We start from the raw sequence: 22,641 nt of genomic DNA, 5'->3' as shown, positions 1-22,641 counted from the left end.
AGTGAGTGGGTTACAATCACAGACTCAAACTAATGCATACAGCAACATCCTGGCTTGCAGAGTTTGATGGGATTTTCTTTTTCCAGTAAACCTGCTTGACTGAATCTTCTTGCAATCCAGGTCTAATTTTCAAAGTTCTTTTGCTTTTGCCAGGGCATCCTATTATCAAATCTCTGATGTTGAGCAGGTGCAGAGTCCCTCATCTGTCCTGTGTCCCCCAGCACCCAGCACTGGGCCTGCCTGGACACCCTGGTGTGCCCTGGGGCTGGGTTCCCTGCTCTGCTCTCAGCGTGAGGGTGATGCTGATCATCTCTGGAGCCTGTGGATGCTGCTGGCACTGCTGACCCTGACAAGGGCTTTCCCTCTCCTGCCCTGACTGCAGCCAGGACAGCTGGTCACAGCTGGGCCAGCTCTGGTTTATATCCCCTCCCTTTACGTTCCTCCATTTCAGATACTGAGCATGACACCACAGAGTGGGGATGCGGATTTCCAGATCTGTCTGGGGGCTGCTGCTCACGACCTGGCCAGCCAGCAGTCACTTGGCTTCCTGCAGTTCCAGCCAGACGGTTGTGCTGGTCATGCAATTCGTCCACTTTTTCCAAATCAGAAGTCATTTTTTGTGATTCATTGCCTATCCAGATGCCAATAGTTATCCAAATTCCATCCGCTTATGTCTGTCTGCATAGGCACAGTATAATGGGACAGAAAAGGAAGAATAACGATAAAATAATTCAAATATACAAAGCAGGGGTGCACGATGGAGGAGCATCCTTGGGAAGCTGTCCCCAGCTGACCAGCCCGGTGGCGTCTGTTGTGTGAGCTGTTGACTCCGCACGGCGACAAACAAACAGGGAGCGGAGAGAGGCACCGGAGTCGACCCGCTGGGCGGGAGAACGGGCAGGGAGGCAGCGGCGGCACGATCGGCCCGCCGGGGCGGTGCCGCAGCGCGGGGGGACGGACAGACCGCCCCGAGCCCGCCCCTTCCGTGCCGGCGGCGCGATGGAGGCCGGGGTGGCGGCGGGCACGGAGCCGGCGGCGGTGGCGAAGGGCACGGAACCGGCGGTGGGCACGGAGCCGGCGGCGAGCGAGGCGGAGGCGGTGGCCGAGGCGGAGGCGGCGGTGGTGGCGGAGGCGCTGCGGCTGCTGCGGATCGAGCCCTCGGCCGCGGGCGATGCCAGCGCGGGGCGGGCGGGCGACGCGGCGGAACCGTGTTCGGTGCGTGCGGCGGGGCCGGGCTGGGTGCTCGGTGCGTGCGGCGGGGCCGGGCTGGGTGCTCGGTGCTCGGTGTTCGGAGCGCCCCGGCCCCGCTGAGCTCGGTGCCCGCTCCCCCCGCAGAGGAACGCGCTGCGGAAGCGGCGGCGCTGGCAGCGGGTTCTCGCCGCCCGGCGCGGGAAGCGGCAGCAGGAGCGGCAGCGCCGCCGGGCACGGCGGGCAGCGGGGGACGGGCACGGCCCGGGAGCGGCGCTCGGCAGCGGCCCCGGCGGGCCCGGGCCGCCGTCCGTCCGCCGCGGGAGGGTCCCGGCCGCCCTGGCCACCGAGCGGCTGCTGCAGGCGCGGGCGGTGGGGCCGCGGCTCTGCGTGGACCTCGGCGTGGGCGGCGGCATGAGCGAGAAGGTGCGGGGGTCCCGGGCAGGCTGCTCGGGGTGCGGGGCTCCGGGGGCTGCTCGGGGGTTCGGGGCTCCGGGGGCTGCTCGGGGCGGGGTCCCGGGCAGGCTGCTCGGAAGGTGCTCGGGGGTCCGGGGGCTGTTCGGGACTCCGGGGGCTGCTCGGGGTTTGCTCGGGGGTCCCGGACGCGCTGCCCTCCGCGTGTGCCCGTCCCTGCTGCGGGCGGGCGGGCAGCGGGAGCTGGGCGGAGCCGCCCCGGGCCTCCGGGCGCCGTGTGGCCGAGCTCGGCCCGGGTCGCAGCCCGGCCCCGGGTCACCGTGCCGCCGTGTCCCCAGGAGAGCGGCCGCCTGGCCTCCCAGATCCGGCGGCTCTACGGGGCGAACCGCCGCGCCGCCCGGCCCTTCTGGCTGTGCCTGACCGGGTTCGCGGCCGGGACGCCCATCTACGAGCAGTGCTTCCGCATGAACGACGGCTTCGCGGGGTACCTGGTGAGGCTCTGGCCGCGGCATCGGGGACAGCCCAGCCCCGGGCTCTGCGTCTTGTGTAGGACTAGTCAGTTGTTGCTGCTCTCCCTTTCTCAAAGCACCCCGAGAACTTCTGAGGAGGGGAGAATTTAATGGAGTTTTTAGGTGTGTTGATCAGTGCCTAGGACAGAGACATTGTCCATTTGGAAAAGAAAAACCCTAGGTCACTGGAGATGTGTAGGATTTACAGGGCCTTTAGCGGTTTGTGTGTCCAAAGCAGCAGTGCCAGTGCTGGGATGTCTCTGTGTCTGGGAAGGGGCTTTGATCTGGCAGAGGTACCTGAGGCTAACAGGCTGCTTCACTCTGTCTTGTGTTTTCGAGATGGATACAACTCCAGAGAGTTACCTGGACCTGTTTCCTTTGGAGGCCATTGTTTATCTCACTCCTGACTCTGAGAATGGCAAGTATTTCACTTTAGCAAAGGGAGAGCCAGGGCAAAAGGCTGACTTTTAGAAATTTCTGTTTGAGGCCACTCCATGCTTCAGGCAAGCTGTTCCTCACTGGGCTGTCTCACATGGCATGAGCCATTCTGTGTGCTCAGATCTGGTGCTAAATCTGTGCTGGTGGGACCTGTGTGCCCCGGGCTGGAGCCCCTGGGGCGAGGAGGCTCTGCCCAGGGCTGTCCTTGGGCCTGTGTGCTGGGAGAGCTGTGCTCTGGGGTGACTGCTGCTCTTTGCAGTGCTGGAAGACATCGACCCGAGCAAGGTGTACGTGCTGGGAGGGCTGGTGGACGAGAGCATTCACAAGGTGCGTGCGTGGTGCCTGCCCCGTCAGCAGGCGCATCCCACACCCAGCCCCTTGCCCTCAAGCTCTGCCTGCAGCCAGCAGCCAGCTGGGAGAGGCTGCAGCAGCACAGGTGTGAGCCCCGGGGCAGGTGTGGCTGGGTGCCCTCTCGGGCCGCGTGTGAGGCCGTGTGTCCGTGTGTCCCTGCAGGAGCTGACCCTGCGGAGGGCGCGGGAGCAGCACCTGCAGACAGCCCGGCTGCCCATCCGTGAGTACATGGTGAGAGCCCCCAACGCCAGGAACTACCACTCCGAGACACTGGCCATCAACCAGGGTGAGGGGCTGCTGGGGCTGGGGGCTCACACAGGGGCTGGGGGCTCACAGGGGGCTGGGGGCTCACACAAGGGCTGGGGGCTCACACAGGGGGCTCACACAGAGGGGCTGGGGGCTCACACAGGGCTGTCTGTGTGCCCTGCTCCCCGTGCACGAGGCAGGGACACTCGGGTGCAGGGACACTGGGGTGCAGGGGCTGCTCTGGGGACAGGCCACAGAGGGATGGGCACTCCTGAGGCCCCCTCAGCCGGGTCTGACAATGGCAGGCGGGGGTGTCCTGTGTCCCCACGGGCTGGCACTGCTGGGCACAGCAGAGGATGTGCTCCTGCCCCTCTGCAAGGTGAATGAATGCCTCTCTGCTGGCGACTGCAGAGGGGCTCATGACCCAGGCCAGCTCCTCAAGGTTCTTAGCCCTGATGTGAGGGCTGTGTTGCCATGGACAGAGGGCAGAGGAAGTGGCGGGAGGCTCTGTGTGCCTCGCTGCCTGGCGGTGGCAGTGGGAGCGCAGCAGGCGTGGCTCACTGCAGGTGCCACATGTCAGCCAAGACAGTGATGGGGACACATTGCTCTAGTGGGCACAGCCACTGCTTGGCCCAGAGCTCCCTAGAGTCCAGTCCAAAATGCCTGTGTGCCCCCGCTGAGCTGGCAGCTCACCATGTGTGAGGTGGGGCAGCTGCCCTGGGTCAGCTGCCATCACCTCCCTCATGTTTGGTGGGTGTGAGGAGCGCTGGCACCACCGTCAGTCACAGCACGTGTGTGACCAGCACCTCTGTGCCCTGGCAGTCTTTGACGTCCTGTCCACCTTCTACGAGACGCGGAGCTGGCCAGCAGCTCTGAGGGCTGGGGTTTCCTCTGGGAAGGGCTACGTGCTCCCGGACACAGCGCATCAGGCGGAGACAGCCCCGAGCACCACTGCTGCCCAAGGAAATGCTTTATTGCATGGAGAGGAGCTGCACAGGCAGGAAGCACCAGCGTGACCGTGCACAGCAGACAGCTGTTCGCAGCAGGACCTCGTTGGAGCAACACCTTCTACCTCAGGACTGCGGTGCTGGACATCGCCGTGCCCCCGAGCAGGGAGGAAAGCCTGGGATCAAGTGAAAACTGACAGGAATTCAATTCTTCGCTTCTTCGTAGCTGTTCATTCATGACTCCTGCATCTACACTTGTTCTGAGGTGGGGAGGAGAGCTATAGGGTGTTTGCTTCTTTTTACTGAAACAGGGTAAGGTGCAGCTGGGGTTGCAAAGCTTTTGGGCAAGGCAGAGGCCCTGCATGGGACAGAGAAGGCAGGATGGGGAGCAGCTCCCAAGGGCACTGTGGCCCTGCAGCTTAAACCCACGGACACTTGGTGGGTTGTCAAAGCCTTTGGCAAGTTGTACGCATCTAATATAAAAGGTTTGGATCCCCATTGTGTCCCTACTGATGAGTGGTGCCTCGCCACAGCTGGCACACGCAGGGCCCTGAGCCCTGTGTTCCTGCTGGGAGGCACCTGGGCCTGGCTGTGCCCTGCAGGGTATACCTGCCAAGGCACAGCAGGAGTGTGTTTGGTGCAGCTGGGCCAATGCATTACCTCAGCCACTGCTGCCACAGGAGCCCTGAAGCCTCATGGCCAGTGGCAGCAGGACCTGCAGGTCACCTGAGGTAAGGCTGGTATTGTGTTTTCATTCCTGTCTCATGGCAAACCCTTCCACAGCCCGGGGTGTGTGTCCGGCTGTGTGTGACAGGGGAGTGCAAGAGCAGGGGGGTTTAACCCAGCTTTGAGGCTTAACCCAAACCAGGGTTAACCTGAGGCTAAGCCACCACGGGGGCTCCGAGTGTTTCTGTGCTGTCCCCGGGGGCTCTTGGCCAGCTGGGTGTGGAGATGATCCCCATCAGTCACTGTCCCCGAGCCAGGGGACAGCCCTGTCCCCACCTATCCCCGAGCCAGGGGACAGCCCTGTCCCCACCTGTGTCCGAGCCAGGGGACAGCCATGTCCCCACCTGTGTCCGAGCCAGGGGACAGCCGTGTCCCCACCTGTGTCCGAGGCAGGGACAGTCCTGTCCCCACCTATCCCCGAGCAAGGGGACAGCCATGTCCCCACCTGTGCCTGAGGCAGGGACAGCCCTGTCCCCACCTGTGTCCGAGCAAGGGGACAGCCCTGTCCCCACCTATCCCCGAGGCAGGGACAGCCATGTCCCCACCTATCCCCGAGCCAGGGGACAGCCGTGTCCCCACCTGTGTCCGAGGCAGGGACAGCCCTGTCCCCACCCGTGTCCGAGCCAGGGGACAGCCCTGTCCCCACCTATCCCCGAGGCAGGGCCAGCCATGTCCCCACCTGTGTCCGAGTCAGGGGACAGCCCTGTCCCCACCTGTGTCCGAGCCAGGGGACAGCCCTGTCCCCACCTATCCCCGAGGCAGGGCCAGCCATGTCCCCACCTGTGTCCGAGTCAGGGGACAGCCATGTCCCCACCTGTGCCTGAGGCAGGGACAGCCGTGTCCCCACCTATCCCCGAGGCAGGGACAGCCCTGTCCCCACCTGTGTCCGAGCCAGGGACAGCCCTGTCCCCACCTGTGCCCGAGGCAGGGACAGCCCTGTCCCCACCTGTCCCCGAGGCAGGGACAGCCCTGTCCCCACCTGTGTCCGAGCCAGGGGACAGCCCTGTCCCCACTGTGCCCGAGGCAGGGGACAACCATGTCCCCACCTGTGCCCGAGGCAGGGGACAGCCGTGTCCCCACCTGTGTCCGAGCCAGGGGACAGCCATGTCCCCTCCTGTGCCCGAGGCAGGGACAGCCATGTCCCCACCTGTCCCCGAGGCAGGGACAGCCCTGTCCCCACCTGTCCCCGAGGCAGGGACAGCCCTGTCCCCACCTGTGTCCGAGGCAGGGACAGCCCTGTCCCCACCTGTGCCTGAGGCAGGGGACAGCCATGTCCCCACCTGTGCCCGAGGCAGGGGACAGCCATGTCCCCACCGTGCCTGGGCAGAGGTGCTGCCATCACTGGAGCCCACGCGTGCCCCTCAGCTGCCCCCACAGCTCCGTGGGCAGAGGCAGCCGCCCCCCATCATCCCCAGGCTGGGTCAGAGCAGGCGGGACCGGCTGTGCCCTCCCGGCCCGGTGCCCCGCGGGGAGGCACGGCCGGGCTGAGCGGCACCTGCGGCGGGGGCACGGGGCTGCTCCCGGCCGGGGAGCCCCCCACGGGCCCTGCCCAGCCCTGGCCGGGCTCGGGCTCGCCCTGCCTGCGGCCGGGAGCGCTCCGGGGCGGGCGGAGCCGGTGCCGCTCTCACCGGGGCTGCCTCAGCAACCGCGGGGCAGCAGCAGCTGCAGCGCACCCTGCGCGGCTGAGGAAAAGCGGATGCACTGGGATCGCTGTGTTCCCTCGGCCACCCAGGCGGAGAAAGCCACCCGGGCCCGTCACATTGGGGCAGGGCGGGTTTCGGTGTCCCTCCCTCCGGTGCGGTGCAGAGCCTGCCCGGGAGCAGCCCGAGTCCAAGGCAGGCTGAAGGGCTGCTCCCCGCGGGGGGCAGAGGCAGCCGAGAGAACACGGTGAGCCTGACCACCCGCACAGCCCGTGGGACGAGCCCCGGCGAGGACACACACACTGAAGGGCTCCAAGAGCAGCTGGAGCACGGCTGCCCTTAGGGAGCCCCGCCAAATGTGTGGGCACGTCCTGCCGTGGCCATGCTGGGCTGAACATCGCCTGGGGGACAGCCTGAGGCGGGCAGAGGGCACACACCTGCCTCTGTCCCCCCCGGTGCCCCCGTCACAGCCTCGGGGACGCCCTGAACTGCTGCAGGAGGCAGAGGATGGCAGTGGCCAGGGCCGAGTGCTGGCGGGCCAGCAGCCTGGCGCCCATCTCGGGGCACACCTGCCCGTGCAGCTGCTGCTGCAGGGCCTGCACCAGCTGCTGGTAGGTGCCCACCACGTGCCCCAGGGCAGCTCCCAGCTCCTGCTGGCGCTGCCCGCACTGCTGGCAGCGTGTCACCTGGAAGCAGGTCACTGCCAGCTGCACCAGGCGGTCAAAGGTGGCTCTCAGGGCACACTGCACCTCGGGCAGGGGCTGCTCCGGGCTCAGCAGCGCCTGGCAGCTGGACAGCAGCTCCTGGGAAGCGCAGCCCAGGGCTCCCTTGCTCTCCACGCCCTGCTCCGCACACTGGTGGTGCAGGTGGGTGGCCTGGCTGCCACAGAGCTTCCCCACAACCTCCTGCAGCTCCACGGTGTAGGCCAGGAAGCATGAGAGATCCGCAGGGCTGGTCCACGCCTGCTCCTGCAGCTGCCCGAGCGCTCGCATGTGTGTCTCCTGCCCTGCCCTGTCCCCAGCAATGGACAAACCGCTCCCAGGGGTCCTGGCAAGGCTGCAGCTGCTGGAGGGTGGGCAGGTGAGGGGCCCTGGCAGCTGGAGGGGGCTGGTTTCACACTCCCCCCGGTTGTGGGGCTGGGGGAAGCAGCTGATGTAGGGCAGGTGGCAGCCGCAGCTCTCCAGCCCCCGTGGAGCTGGGGAGGGCCGGGCAGAGATGGGGGGCAGAGAGGTCTGCTCACCCTCCTCGGGGTTAAAACAGGGGAACGAGTGTTTTACAGCCCCGTGGTCTCCTGCTCCTTTCCCCGGGGCAGCTGAGACCGAGGAGATGCAGAACCCTGCAGCTGCAGGCAGGCAGGAGTCCTGGCCCAGCCCTGCCGCCTGCCCCCGGGGAAGGGGAGCCTGAGCAGGCTGTGGCTGCTGCTGAGCCACAGTCCCTGCACCTCCCGGCTGCCCTGCACCTGGCCCCGAGCTGCTCACCAGCTCCCTGGCACAGCCCGCTCCTGCTGCAGGGGATGCGGGCACCTTCCTGCCACCAGCACCGGCCCCGCTGCACCCGCTGGGCATCACACAGCCCAGGGGCTCAGGGGGGACACTGGCCCTGTCCTGCAGGCTGTGTGACACGGGGGCTGTCCTCACCCCCAGTGCCAGCCAGGAGAGGTGGGTGAGAGCCCCCGGGGCGCTGCTGCAGCCTGCCAGGAGCTGGGCTGTGTCGGGGAGCCCCATGTGCCCCCCGTGCACCCTCAGCAGGGTCTGCCTGCTCACCCTCTGCCAGCCCCTGGCCCGGGACACGGCCCCACCGCAGCTGCTGCTGGCACAGCCCTGGCTGTCAGCATGGAGCTGGCCATCAGCATGGCACTGACCAGGGGCATGGCACTGACCAGGGGCATGGCACTGAACATCACCATGGCACTGACCATCAGCATGGCACTGACCTTTGGCACGGCCCTGGCTGTCAGCATGGCACTGACCAGGGGCATGGCACTGACCATCAGCACGGACCTGCCCACGGGCACAGCCCTGACCATCAGCACAGCACTGACCATGAGCACTGCCCTCGCCAGTGGCACAGCTCTGGCCATCGGCTTTGCTCTCCTGACAGGGAGCCAGGGGAGGCTCCACCCTGGTAGGGAGCAGCCCCTGCTCCTGGGCTGGCTCCCGGGGCGGGGCCGTGCTGGGCACAGGAGCTGCTGGCAGCAGCAGGATCTCGTCAGAGGGGCACACAGCAGCAGAGGGCACAACGCTGGCCTTGTGCTGGGCAGGCAGCACCTCAGCCCGCTCCTCCTGCAGCCCCGGGCCCTGCCAGCCCGTGGTGGGCACAGGACTCTCCTGGCTCACACAGCCGGGACCTGCCTCCCCTGGGCAGGGCTCCTGGGCAGCTCCCCTGGGGCCATGGGGAGGGGGCTCCAGGGACAGCAAAGGGGGCTGCTGTGGCTGCAGGCTGCTGCCCTCCTCCCCACCCCGGCTGCCGGCAGGGTGAACATCCAGAAGGGAGGAAACCGGCCATTCCATCATCGACTTTGTCCCCAGGGTGCCAGGCTTTGTGTCCATCGGAGCAGAGCAGGGCTCCGTGCCAGCAGTGTCCCTCTGGGCCCAGGGGGCTGCAGGAATCCCCCTCTCCACGTCCTTCCCCATGTCCTCTGCCGAGGGCTGAGTGGGTGGCCAGGAGCAGCAGCGCTGTGGGGAGCCTGGGGCAGCTGCAGGGAAGCTGACCTGTGAGGTGTAATCAGTTTTCAGGAAGGACCTTCTCTTCCTCAGGCTCTTGCTGCAGGTCAGCTCCGTCTCCTGGCCCTGCTTCTCCCTGGTCGAGGGGTTCTCCCCCAAGCTGTAGCACCTCAGCCTCTTTGGGATGCAGGAGGAGCTCTCTGTGCCCTCCCAGGATGCTGCATCATAGCCTGAGGGCAAGAAAAACGTGGAAATCAGGAAGTAATCCCGGGCAGCAGAATACCCTCACACCTACACAGTGGGCCCAAAAAGCTCCTGGCACAGCCTTGGAATCACAGGCACAAAAGTCCAGCAGCAGTGCCTGGCTCCCAAGGAAAAAAGGAAATGCTCTCTCGTGGTCAGGTACCTACGTGGAGTGGGATGCCAGGAAAAGGCAGAGCCTGGGTGTGTGCTACAGGGGCTGGTGACGAGGGAGCAGCTTCACCTGGAGGCAGGTGTGGCTGTAACTCCCCAGGTGAATCTGGGGACAGCGGTGGACAGCACTGCCCACAGCTGTAGGCACATCACAACAGAAACATGGCCAGAGGTCCCCAGCTGGATTTTTAGGTGGTAACACTTTCCACAGTGACAGCTTTATGTCTGGACACAGTACAGTGACTGCGCATTACTATCAAAGCCAGATCTGTTCCAACGGCATGAATTACATTCTTAAGAGGTTCTGTTAATACTGAAAGAGCTGATTACTTCAGGAACATGAATACTCCCATTTCTGAGAAAATACAATGGTCAGGGAGCTGCCCAGCCCTGGGAATCCTTGACCCAGCTCTGAACCCAGCCTCTGGCCTGAGCACGACCTTTGATCTTGGGGGTTCATGTGACAACGCTTTACAGATTTGGGAGATTCCGGAATGCCTGAAAACTAGAAACTACTGCAAACTGACTTTTCCCAGCAGCGTGTGTTTGCACGTGATAACAAATCCCCTGCAGTGTCACCGCAGGGGCGCTGAGGAGTGGCCCGCAGAGCACGGGGGGTTCAGGGCTCCTTCCAAAGCCCCGCAGGAGCTCCAGGAGCAGGCAGGGGAGCCCGCAGGGGGACGGACGGCGGCGGAGGCAGCCCCGCTGTGCTTTACCTGCCGGAGGGCTGAGCCTGTCCGCAGCATCGTAGAACTCCTCCTCGGAGCTGGAGTCGGCGAATCCCGGCGGCGGCCGCAGCACGGCCTCGCTGCGTCCCGCTGGCCCCGGCGGGGCGGGCGCGCCGTGTCCCGGGCTGCCCGCGGGGGAGGCCCCGGAGCACGGCCCGGGGCTGTGGCAGCCCCCGCTGCTCCCCTCGGGCAGCCGCGACTGCAGAACGGCCGGGCCCTCGCCCTGCCCCGCGGGGCTGCCCCCGGGCCGCACCTGCAGGAAGCAGGAACAGTCCCCGGTGCCGGTGCCCGCGGCGCACACCGGCACGGAGCCGCTGTCGGAGCCGCTCATCTCCCGCACGGTCGGCGTGCAGAACGGCAGCAGCCCCGGCCGGGAGGAAGAGCACGCGTCCGCCGCATCTTCCTCCAGCGCATCCACGGAGTCGCTGGAGCCGCTCGTCCTGAAGCTGCGGCTCTCGGTGTTGGCCGAGTCGGAGGCCTCGGAGGGGCTGTCGATGACGGTGTCGCCGCCGGGGTCCCGCGGGTCGCCGCTCGCCCCGGGGCCGCGGGGCTCCGCCGCTGCCGCCGCGTCGCCGCTCGCCGCGGGGCTCCCCGGGCGCCGCTCCGAGCAGGAATCCTCGGAGTCGCTGCAGACTCGGGATTCATAGCCTGCGGTGTAAAGGAGCCGCTCAGCCCGGGCTGGGGTGCGGAGGGATCCGCCAGAGCCTGACCCGCGGGGCCGGGGGCTCCTCAGCCCCGGGCAGCTCCCGGCCAGCGGGACAGGGGGCGGATGGAGCTGAGGGTGCTCCCAGCTCAGAGCAGCTCCCAGAGCAGCCCCTGGAGCTCAGGGCAGGGTGCGGATGGAGCTGAGGGAGCTCTCAGCCCTCTCCAGCCCCTCAGGGCAGGGGCAGAAGGAGCTGCGGGTGCTCTCAGCCCAGAGCAGCTCAGAGCAGGGTGCGGATGGAGCTGCGGGTGCTCCCAGCCCAGAGCAGCTCAGGGCAGGGTGTGGATGGAGCTGAGGGTGCTCTCAGCCCAGAGCAGCTCAGGGCAGGGGCAGAAGGAGCTGCGGGTGCTCCCAGCCCAGAGCAGCTCAGGGCAGGGTGCGGATGGAGCTGAGGGAGCTCTCAGCCCAGAGCAGCTCAGGGCAGGGTGCGGATGGAGCTGAGGGTGCTCTCAGCCCTCTCCAGCCCCCAGAGCAGCTCAGGGCAGGGTGTGGATGGAGCTGAGGGTGCTCTCAGCCCTCTCCAGCCCCCAGAGCTGCCAGCCTGGCTGAGTCCCAAGCCTCGTTGGCCATGAGCCTGCAGCTCTCCCAGAACTAGGGCACCCTGAATGCTGGAAAAGCCCTCTGAGATCAGCGAGTACAGCCTAAATCAAGCACAGGTGCCACCACACGGCCCCAGGCTGCTGCTCCCAGCAGCTGGGCCATCCACCCATTCCTCCCCAGCCCGTGTCAAAAAAAGGCTGTTTTTGTGAACCTTCCTCCGCTGAGACGCGGTGCTGTTGCTTCTCTCCCCAGGTGAATATGGAGGCCTTTGCATCCACAAGGAGTCTGTAGTAGCCAGCGATGAGGCAGACGAGGTCCTTCGCACTGTTTGACTCCAGCAGCAGAGTAAGCACCTTTTTTTGGTTTATTTTTTGGAGGTGTGGGGGAGAAAAGAGTAAAGAAGATTAGAATAAAGAAACGCTGTTTGTACCACAGTCAGCAGGAACAGGCTGCACAAGGACAAGGCACCCCCTCTGTCTCATACAAGGAGGCATGAAGAAGAGAAATTTATTTTTCTTGCCTTTTGTGCCTTTGCTATGTCTCACTGATGGAGGAAAAAAAATCACTTTTCCTCAGCAGGAAGAACCACTTCTCTCTAGTAATTTTTTTGGTTCTTCCTATGAGCTTTCCCTGCCGAGTCTGTTCTAAGCCTTTTTTCCTGGTGACTCCCTGTTGGAACCCAGGGAATTCCTCTGGCTGCCCTGGAGGGCTTGAGACCCTGCCCCGGGGGCTCAGAGACCCTGGCACAGAGCCCCAGACCCCTGTGCCTTTGATTTAGCCCTTGGAAAAAACACTTACCAACCTTATATGAGGAATTACAAGTCAAGAGAGTTTAAGTAGAATAATAGTTTGTCATGGGGTGAAAAATAGATTTTTGAGGTTTTTAGAATGGGGGCTCGGGGTCCCAAGATGGAGGAATTTGGGTGTGCCCTGTCCTTTCTCCTTCTTCTTCTTGGCCTCCATCTTCTGGGTGATGTTGGCACTTTTGGATTGGTTTAGAGTAGAAGCTCAGTGTCTAACACAGGTGACAGGTATTGGAAAGTAACTGTAAATATTGTACAGGTAGTTTTTAGTATAAAAAGATAACCCTGCCCTGGGGCAGGCAGAGTGCCTCTGACTGTCCTGCTGAGCGGGCCTGGGCAGGGCAGGAGAAAGAATTTTATAGATAAGGAACAATAAACAACCTTGAGACTGAGAAATGAAGAGCTCTGACTGCTTCTTGGAGCAGAGACTTTCTAACACACCTCGGGGTCACTGTGAGCAGCAGAGATCCCGGGAGGAGAGCTGATGGTGCAGGTGACCCCCCTGTGCCCATCCAGCTGCTCACCTTCAGGTCCTGCAGGTAGATCTTGACGGTGCTGACTCGCTCCGAGTCCTCGCTGAGCTCCACCCTGCTGATGCTGGGGAACTCGGCCAGGCTGCTGGCGATGTTCAGCTTGCTGTTCACGATCTGGCTCACGCCGTGCCTGGCGCCCACCAGCAGCGCCACGTACGACTCCCTGTCCTGCATCTGCAGGGACACAGGTCACACCTGGGCAGGGACCCCTCACCTGGGCTGGCAGGGCCCCCTCAGCCCCCCGACTCCCTGTCCTGCATCTGCAGGGACACAGGTCACACCTGGGCAGGGATCCCTCACCTGGGCTGGCAGGGACCCCTCAGCCCCCTGACTCCCTGTCCTGCATCTGCAGGGACACAGGTCACACCTGGGCAGGGATCCCTCACCTGGGCTGCCAGGGACCCCTCAGCCCTCCCAGCTCCTGTGGGGTCCCAGCAGTGTCTCTCCTTCCACAGGAGCCCCTCCCTGCCCTTTCCCCACACAGGGACAGCAGCTGGCCATGGCCCCAGGGGTGCAGCAGCCACCTGGCAGACCCAGGGACGGGGCTGGCAGCAGGTGGGCACTGTCAGCAGTGTCACCTGGCAGCCCAGGTGTCCCCATATGGGCCCAGTGAGACCTGCTGCAGGGTAGAAACTTCACAAGGACGTTTCTGGGCTTGGAAGATGCATCAGTGGTTTTTGTTAGGGTGAGGCACTTAAGGAAAAATGAATTAACGCACTTATAACCTGGCAGAAATTGTTCAATTTGCATGTAGGTGTGAAGTTTAGCATTACTGTGACCCATGGGTGCCCACCTGCATTGCTCAGCTCCCTGTGTGACACAGCCTGTGCCCTGCAGCTCAGCACAGACCCAGCTGGGAACAGGCAGAAAAATCAACAACCCCAGAAACCTCTTGTAAGAAGGGAAGAGTTCTTTTTTACAGTGAGCTTTAAGGGTTTCCAGTGTTTCCTCAAGAATTTGAAGCCTGCCCAGATTTCCCAAGTACTTTATAACACACAAAGGATAGACAAGGTTTATCTGAAGAGCAAGAGTGACAGCTTCCAATCAGAAAAAATGCAAAACTGTTCTGTAGGCTGGTCTGTGCTGTGGACACTTCAGTGGGATTAAACTGATTTTCTCCAGCACAGCCCCTCACCAGCACCCACCATGGCATCCCAGGGCAGGGAGAGGCACTGTGGCCACTGGGCCTGCGTGCCCAAAGTAATTCCACCCACAAACAGCTCCTGCCACCATGGTGGCATTGAACATCCCACTCACACACAGCTCCTGCCACCATGGGCATGGAAAATCCCACTCACAAACAGCTCCTGCCACCATGGTGGCATTGAACATCCCGATCACAAACAGCTCCTACCATCATGGGCATGGAAAATCCCGATCACAAACAGCTCCTACCATCATGGTGGCATTGAACATCCTGATCACAAACAGCTCCTGCCACCATGGTGGCATTGAACATCCCACACACACACAGCTCCTACCATGGTGGCATTGAACATCCCACTCACAAACAGCTCCTACCATCATGGGCATGGGAAATCCCGATCACACACAGCTCCTGCCACCATGGTGGCATTGAAAATCCCGATCACAAACAGCTCCTACCATCATGGGCATGGAAAATCTCACTCACAAACAGCTCCTACCATCACGGTGGCATTGAACATCCCACTCACACACAACTCCTACCATCATGGTGGCATTGAACATCCCGATCACACACAACTCCTACCATCATGGTGGCATTGAAGATCATCCCGCTGTACATCTTCAGCTCCCCCAGGATCTGCAGGTAGTTGAGGCGCACCTGGGCGGCGTTGAGCGTGTGCTTGGTGGGCAAGAGAGGAAACAGGGTCAGAAACAGGCTCTGCAGGCAGCTGCAGCAGGCACACAGCCTGGGACCAGCACAGCCAGCTCAGGGTGCCAGCAGAGGTGCCCAGGGAGCCCCCCACACACCCCGTGGCCAGCGCAGCACAGGGAGCCTGGGGGCAGAGAACAGCCCCAGGGGGAGGGCATACCTGACCTGGGGATCACACTCTACCTTCTGCCGAGGGTCCAGCAGCACCTGGTTCCTCTTCAGGTGGTAGTTGATGGCTTTCTTGATGTCCTTCCCTCGCATGTTCCGCAGCAAGGTGGGCGAGATGAAGTTCTCGATTCCCCAGTCCCTCCTGGCAGGAAGAGGGAAAGGAGCACAGGGGGTCCCGGCCACGCTGAGCCCCACAGCAGCACAGGGCAGGGCAGAGGCGCCAGGCGGCCCTGGGGGGCTGTGGCACCCCATGGAATTCACTGCTACCCGCGGGTCAGGGGGGACTGCAGTGTGTGTGCCCTGAGGTGCAGAGTGGCCATTTTCACGTGGTTTCACAGGAGGGAGCTCACAACCTGCATGAGCAGGACAGTCCCTGTCTCCCCTCACCATGCCCAGGACGGAGATTCTGTGCTTGCATGCACCTTGCTTGGGTGACAGGACTGTGACACTGCAGCACTTCCTGCAATGACCCAAAACGCGGGCCAGGTGTGCTGCTGGAGTGTGCTCAGCCCAGGCATGAAACACCTGTGGGGTGAGAGCAGTGCAGCTGCCCCTCCAGCTGCGCACAGCTGGGCACATCTGGCTGCACACCAGGCAGCCAGTGCCTGGTAATTAACCTGGTCACCACACCGGTGCCTGGTAATTAACAAATCCACGGTTTTTACAGAAATAATGATGGATTTGGAGGATATTTGATGGATAACAAGGAGCTCTGCCTAGAGCAGGGTCTCTCTGGGGCAGGAGCAGTCCAGGAGCACCAACGTGCAGCACGGCACACCTGCCCCTTCTGAAAGCATTTTCTGGTCGTTCCCCCACAGCTCCCAGTGCTCCACACTGCCCGAAGGGGGTGTTTCTGGCCTGCTTCTGGCCAGAGATGTGCTGGCTGTGCAAGGCTGGTGATTACACCCTCTCTCTGCAGACACTGCAATCAATACTGGCAGGAGCAGCTTGGGTAACCATCACTGCCTGAGAGACCTGCAGTTTCAAGGGCCTGGCCCTGTGACAGGGAAGACCCTCCCTGTGTCTCGGGACACACCCAGGAGTTCACTGCCTGCCCTACTCAGGCAGGCCAGGGGGTTTGTGGTAATTGCATACCCTCTGAACAGAGAGAAACATGGTTCTCCCAGGAAAGTCCTGGGAAGCTGTGTAGAAGCTGTGGGAAACTTGAAAGAATTCAAGCAATTATCTTTCTGTCACCATTGTTTGTAAATATGGTTCTCCAGAGAGTACTGTTCATAGTTCACCAATAGTGTAAAAAAGAAATCCTAAAAGCCAATCAAGTCTTAAATCCATCATTATTTCTGTAAAAACTGTGGATTTGTAATAATAAAAGTGTCTTTCAATACACCATTATTTCTATAAAACCTATAGATTTCTAATAATAAAGTGTCTTTTAAAATAAAGTGTGTTTTCACACCTTCTGATGATAAAGCCTCTGCATCACCTATATCAGTGCCCCTTCAGTAGTAGGGGGTGAGGACAGGGAGGCCCCCTTGCCCAGCCAAGGGGCTCAGTCCCCTCTGGACTCCTGTGCAGAGCTGAGCAGGGGCCAAGCAGCAGCTGGGCCCCCTTTGGGGCTCTCCTGCTTCCCTGGGGTTGGGGACAGGGGAGCGGGGAGCTGTGGCACTCACTCGATGTACTTCAGGGACACCTTCTGGGGCTGGGCACAGGTAGAGATCGTCTCCTGGATGTGCAGGGCAGCCAGGCGCAGGGCCACGCTGCACTTCATCTCCACGGCAAACCTCTCCTGGAGCACGTCGCTGCAGCTCTGGGGCCAACACAGCACAGTCAGCCCAGCCCCTGCAAGGCTGCCACCAAAGCACAGCACCACGCAGACAGACAGGGACATCCCCAGCCCAGCGCACACTCTGCTCGTGCTTGTGACTTTATCCCTGGTAAAGCTGGTTTAGTTGATGAAGCTGATTTGAGAGTTTAAGGCAAGCTGAATCGAAGTGCCCTGATTTTAAGCGCTCTGCATTTCCATGCAGCCCAGCCAGCGTGAGGAGGCACACTCTGGGTTAAAGCACAAAGGAGGGCGGGCTGAGAAGGGATTCCCAGGCACAGAACCCAAGCCCCAGGGTCACCTGCTGGTACAGATACTCAAAGGCCACTGGGTCTTCCTGCAGGAGGTCCGAGGGGTCCCTGGGGATAAAGCACACCCTGAAGAGGCAGCGGTAGTCATGAGAGTCTCTTTTCTGGACCACCTGCAAGACAGAGAGGGCTTCACACTGATGGGGAAGATGAAACAGGAAAGCCTTACAAATAGGATTGCCTGGAAAAACATTTTGAGAATATGAAACTACAAGGGAGACTGAAATGAAAGCAAGCCTTGAGATCCCTCAGTTACTGAACAACAGGAAAACAATGGTGTGGCCACTGAAGGTGATCCCCTTTTGATGGAACAACACCCTCTGCTTGCAGACAGCTCCAAGGCTCAGAGCAGACCCTACAGCTTGGCAGAAGGGCCCAAAGAGGAGTTTGTAGGGTTTAAAATGTAACACAGTATGGTAATGTAATGATTCTTACAGGCTGTATGTAAATGCTACAGGATTTGTATATTGTACTAGATTAGTTAGTGAGAATCAGAATATTCAACACAGAAGAAGATTTATGGTATTGTAATGGGAACCTTGTTCTCTTACTCTCTTACCCTCTCATCCTCTCTCTTTACTTCTCTCGGGCCTGCTCTGAGCTGTGCCTGGCCGCTCCAGCAGGGCCCTGCACGTGGCCCTTTGCAATAAACCCCAAATTCCAAGCCCTGGCCTCAGAGATCTCCCATCTCCATCCCTCCCCGCCATCCCAAACCCCTGATGCTCCCACACACACCACCATCCCTCCCTCCAGAGAGCACAATGAGCCTTTGCTCTGCAAACCCACGGGAATGGTTTAACCCCATGGGCAAGGGAACTGTGCAGATTGTCCTGAACAAACACAAGGAGACTTGGCTCGTGATTGTAACTTAATCTCTGATTCTTCATCTGGTTTTTTCTTCTGCCTGCAGTAGCCCAGAAGCCCTTTGGCAGCAAGGCCTCATTTAAACACCCACTGATCCCAAACTCTCGGTGTCACCAGCACAGAGGCTCTGGGGCTGTGTGATAACAGCAGGGGAAGGGGCAGCCTGCTCTGCTTTGGAGCACAGTCACGAGACACAGCAGCCCTGAACAGACCCCTGAATCATCCCTGTAATGTCAGCACAATGTCAAGACTCTGAGTTATCCATCAGCACATTTTATTCTGGGCAGATCCTGCCCAGCAGAAATCCTCTGACCCATGTGCTCAGTGCTGTGACAGGGACTGGAGCTGGGTGGGCCCTGTGTGTGCCTCCCCACTCAGGGCACTCTGTGTGACCCCACGGACCCTCTGCAGTGGCTGCCACCCCACCAACCCAGCACAGGGAGCTGGGGCAGCTGAGCAGGGACCCCTGACGAACCTGCAGGGCTGCAGCATCCCAAGGCTCACAGGACACAGGTGCTGGCTCAGAGTTTGATGTAACCCACCTGGCCACTGCTGGCATGGATGCTCTGGCTGCTCAGGGGCTGTGAGCACAGAGTCATGCACAGAGCTGCCCGGGGCTCAAGCAGCCCTCTGCAGAGGGGCTGATGTGGCAGGTGGCACACAGGATGTCACCCAGCACTGCTCTGCAGGCAATGCCAGCCCAGGGGTGCTGCTCTGTGCATGGGGGCACTCAGGCTGCTCCCAAAGGGCCTTCCCCAGGGCTGTGGGGCTGAACACCATGGCAGAGGCGGGTGGCAGCACTGGGGACAAGGGCTCGCCCCTCTGGTGCCCTCTGTCCTGGGGCAGAGCCCCTCTGCAGGGCTGTGGCACACACAGGGGCCCGGCTCACCTGCGCAATGAGCTCCTCCTCGTGCAGCAGGTGGATCTTGGCCAGGTTGTATTGCTCCTCCAGCACCAGGGCGAAGTGGGCGATGCTGCGGATGGAGAGCTTCTCCTGCAGGGTCAGCACGATGTCCTGGCAGGGCACAGGGCCACACAGAGCTCAGCTGAGCCCCAGCCCTGCTGCAGGGCTGCACAGACAGAGCAGCACGACCCCAGCAGGTGCAGGACGAGGTGGGCAAGCTGCAAACCCCAAGGTGTCACAGGAATCAAACCCATCTCCTGGAGCTGCCCCTCACTCACAGACAGCTCTGGGTGGTGGTGAACACCTTCTGCCACCCCCGAGTGACAGAAACACCCCAAGTCTTTGCTGTGTTTGTTATTCTAACTTTCTAGAACTCTGCAACATTTTGGATCCCTGGAAGCGTCCAAGGCCAGGCTGGACAGGACTTGAAGCAAGTGAGAGGTGTCCCTGCCCATGGTAGGAGGTTGGAACTGGATGGTCTCCAAGGTCCCTCCCAACCCAAATCAGTCTGTGATTTGTGAAAAAAAAAACTAAAAAGAACTTGTGAAGAAAACTTATCTCTAATAAACAAGAATTTGAGACCGTAATTGTAAAAATCCTGCCACGTCTGACTGAAACTGGTGTTTCACTTTGTAATAGAGAATTCAGTCAATATTCTCACTGTTATGCAAGTAACAAGGTTTACTTTTGGCAAAAAGAAAATATCACCTCAGGCTTGACTGAGCACAAATTGAAACAGAAGCCCTTGGGCTCACTCAAGCCTTTTGAGGCAAGCATAAATGTTTGACTCACCTCATTTTTAAGTGAGGATGTCTCAAAACACAGAGGAATTTCAGGAAACACCTAACTTGGGAAGCATTTTGCTCATTTAGATATTTCTGAAGGGCAATTGTGAGGGCTGCTTTAAAAACTGGGAAAACTTATTCCATGTCAGAGCTGAGCAACTCAAGTCAAAGAGCAAATCCATCTTTTAGAAATCAGACTCTTGGGGACAGGCATTCAAATACTTCTTTACAACTCTCCTTTCCTTTCTACCCCCTTGCTTTATTTCAGTATTTTATTTTTCTAGACCCTGCAAGTCAAAAGACTTGCAGACCCTTACTTGCCTGAGAGACCACAATGGTTTTGTGAAGCTTGAAGGAGCTAGACAAACTCCTCCTTTTCTAAGGAAAGCTTTCACTGCATGATAAATGAAATCTCTTTGAGTTTCCCTTTAATATACTTTCAGCCCGATAGCCCCAGAATGCCTGTCCATCGTGAGTCTCTCCCACAGCATCTGCACTGTGCAGGACACCACCTGTCCTTTAAGCAATTTATTCAACTTCCAGCCACTGGCCATAGCCAAATCCTACCACGTCCAGCATAAACCCTGAGCAGCTCCAACGCTCAGGGCAGAACAGCTGGAGGTGTGCAAGGCTGTGTCCAAGCACGGCAGCTGGGGAAGGGCCGGATCCGCGGCTCTGCAGAGCAGCATCGCGCTGTCAGAGGAGTGATCTGAGGGAGGATCACCCCTTGTTCAGGAGGATCATTCCCTCCTGTGCTGCTGAATCAGTGCTCGTGTCTCCAGAGGGGAGCATCCTTACAGAGCAGACTGAGGCTGGGGCTCGGAGCCAGCAGTGGTCAGTGGTCAGCAGCTGGTCAGTGCGGCTGGGGGGCCGCAAGGGCCCTGCCTGCAGCTGATGGGCCGGGCTGGGGTGCTGGAGCAGCCCGCAGAGCCCCTTACCTTCACCGTGGTGCTCCTCTCAAAGCGGAACGCCTTGGTCTGTCCGTTCTCCAGGTACACCTTGAGCACGTTGGGCATGAACAGGAGGGAGCTGCCCTGCAGAACGAGAGCAGCAGCTGCACCCTGGGGGACCCGGCCTCGGCAAGCCCCGGAAAATCCTCCTCTGCCCTGGCAACCCTCTTCCCCGGCACACAACCAGGGTTTGCTCCTGATGATGGTTCTGAGACAGAGCAGGAATTCTCCAGAGCAGAAATCCATTTCGATTTAGGTGAAACGTACATCTTTGAGCTGAGTCTGTGGTTAGAAATCATGGCTATTTAGCCTGACTGCAAAAGCCTGGGCTCATAGAAACTGCTTCAGTGAAGGACAGAGATGAGGGGGGGGGGGACAGAGGGTGATAGGGAGAGACAGAGACAGCTGTGAGAGCAGGTCAGCCTGACCCAGGAATTCTTCCTGATAAACAAGAACCAGTGGCAAATGTCACGGGAAATTTGTAAAAATTAATATGTGTGAACCTATTGGGAAATTGTATGCATATGTATCTGAGAGGGGATTAAAAGGGACCTAAAGTTCCCAGAGGTACGGATGTCCTTTAAGGAAATTAATCTCCGCATGCATCTGGCGCTGTAAAAGGCATCTTGACATCACCCAGCAGTGCCCACGCTGAGAGCAGCCCCCGGGAGCCTGGCAAACACACAGCGCTGCCTCCACCAAGCCTGGCACAGACACCCTCTATGAAATACCCTTTCCTTAGGATTTTTGCTCCTGAGAAGCAAAGAGAGGCCTCAGGGACAAAATGTAACCAATGGTTATCTGCTGCTGTGGAATGCAACAGGTGCATCTGGGATTGGCCCATGCTGGTTGTTTGTAATTAATGGCCAATCACAGTCAGCTGGCTCAGAGAGCCAAGCCACAAACCTTTGTTATCATTCTTTGTTTTTCTATTCTTAGCCAGCCTTCTGACGAAATCCTTTCTTGTATTCTTTCAGTACAGTTTTAATGTAATATATATCATAAAATAATAACCCAAGCCTTCTGAAGCATGGAGTCAGATCCTCGTCTCTTCCCTCACCCTGGGACCCTGTGAGCAGGGTCACAGAGCCTTGCCCTGGCAGACACACAGCACTGCCTCCCCCGAGCCCTGCCCGGGCTCTGCCCCAAAGCAGCAGGGATGGCACCAGAGTGAGTGGGACGGGTCCCAGACAGGCGGGACAGGGCAGGACACCCTCGGCGGTGGATGAGGAGGTGGCCTGCTGTCAGCTTGGCTGTTGGGCGCACACCCAGCGCCAAGCAGGCTTGCTGCTCCTATTAGGATTAGGGTTGGGATTAGTGGGGTGGGGGTTCCCCAAAGCAGGAGAGGGCCTAGTGAGGCAGAGGGCTGGTTTCACAGCCCTGTTAGGAGGGTGGAGAGTCGCAGGGGCAAAGCTAGGGCTAAGTTTATAGCATGGGGTGAAACACCACACACCCAGCTGACCAAGGGTGTCTCTGGGGTAAAACACCACAGCTGCCGCCCTTGGTCAAGCAGCAAGGGCCAGACAAGCCAAAGCACGTTCTATCTGGCTATATTGGTAATTAATTCCAATACATCTCCTCGTCTGGAGATTCTCAGAGCCAAGAATGGTGCTTCTAAGATGGTCTCTCTGTGTTTCATTCACTGTGCCTCACGTTACAAACCTCACAGCCCTCCAGACAGGCAGCCCACAGCCCCTGAAGTGCTGCCAGAGCCAACATGAAACACTTCTGAATGCCATCCTTGCTCCTCTCACATCCATTTCGGGGTTCAAGCTGCCTGCAGTCACCACAGAGGGAAAACAAGAGAACGCTGCTGATCTTTTTCTGGCCCAAATTCTGGCCTCTTTACTTGCCCAAACACATCACCACTCCCTGGTCAGATCCAACTACCCAGCTGGCATCATCACATTTTCTGGAAAAATTTTTTGCTTAGGACTTTTTTTTTCTCCTGGGAAGCTGAGAAGCCTCAGAGAAAAAGGCAAACAACATTATTCTATTTGCTTCTTTCACATTTTACTGCTTTAGAATGCAGTTGGAGATCGATTATCCAATGTGCGAATTGTATTTACTTAATGACTAATCACGGATTAGCTGTGTCGGACTCTGAGGAGAAAGTCACAAGTTTTCATTAATATCTTGTTAAGCCTTTTGTAAGTATCCTTTCTCTATTCTTTAGCA

At 59.9% G+C, this 22,641-nt stretch overlaps 2 protein-coding genes across 3 annotated transcripts in view; one reads left to right on the top strand and one right to left on the bottom strand.

The window, feature by feature from the left end:
• Positions 1-975: 975 nt before the first annotated feature.
• On the top strand, positions 976-4,591 carry TRMT10B (tRNA methyltransferase 10B). The gene is made up of 7 exons (XM_054652837.2): positions 976-1,215; positions 1,336-1,614; positions 1,941-2,093; positions 2,451-2,529; positions 2,809-2,876; positions 3,063-3,186; positions 3,969-4,591. Exons 1-7 carry the CDS (start codon positions 1,000-1,002, stop codon positions 4,160-4,162), a joined length of 1,113 nt encoding a protein of 370 aa, XP_054508812.2. The 5' UTR covers positions 976-999; the 3' UTR covers positions 4,163-4,591.
• A 122-nt stretch (positions 4,592-4,713) lies between these two features.
• The window catches only part of FRMPD1 (FERM and PDZ domain containing 1), a 34,456-nt gene continuing 16,528 nt past the window's right edge, over positions 4,714-22,641 (bottom strand). For both annotated transcript variants that reach the window (XM_077171980.1, XM_077171979.1), the window contains 10 exons: positions 20,452-20,547; positions 18,714-18,839; positions 16,954-17,073; positions 16,501-16,637; positions 14,885-15,011; positions 14,576-14,671; positions 12,835-13,017; positions 11,719-11,860; positions 10,253-10,912; positions 4,714-9,352 (listed from right to left, as the gene is read on the bottom strand). In XM_077171980.1, coding sequence (XP_077028095.1) covers positions 6,924-9,352; positions 10,253-10,912; positions 11,719-11,860; positions 12,835-13,017; positions 14,576-14,671; positions 14,885-15,011; positions 16,501-16,637; positions 16,954-17,073; positions 18,714-18,839; positions 20,452-20,547 — 4,116 coding nt within the window. In that variant the 3' untranslated portion in view covers positions 4,714-6,923. The remainder of the gene's footprint in view (positions 9,353-10,252; positions 10,913-11,718; positions 11,861-12,834; positions 13,018-14,575; positions 14,672-14,884; positions 15,012-16,500; positions 16,638-16,953; positions 17,074-18,713; positions 18,840-20,451; positions 20,548-22,641) is intronic.

Source organism: Agelaius phoeniceus, chromosome Z, assembly GCF_051311805.1.
Source record: "Agelaius phoeniceus isolate bAgePho1 chromosome Z, bAgePho1.hap1, whole genome shotgun sequence".
In the NCBI taxonomy this organism is placed as follows: domain Eukaryota; kingdom Metazoa; phylum Chordata; class Aves; order Passeriformes; family Icteridae; genus Agelaius; species Agelaius phoeniceus.
The sequence above is the reverse complement of the archived record's forward strand: the minus strand, read 5'-3'. Positions and strand labels throughout refer to the sequence as shown.

Coding starts and splice junctions, on each gene's coding strand:
- TRMT10B (XM_054652837.2), top strand. CDS start 1,000: ATGGAGGCCGGGGTGGCGGCGGGCACGGAGCCGGCGGCGGTGGCGAAG. Junction 1,615..1,940: donor GCGGCGGCATGAGCGAGAAG/GTGCGGGGGTCC, acceptor CCGTGTCCCCAG/GAGAGCGGCCGCCTGGCCTC. Junction 2,877..3,062: donor TGGACGAGAGCATTCACAAG/GTGCGTGCGTGG, acceptor GTGTCCCTGCAG/GAGCTGACCCTGCGGAGGGC.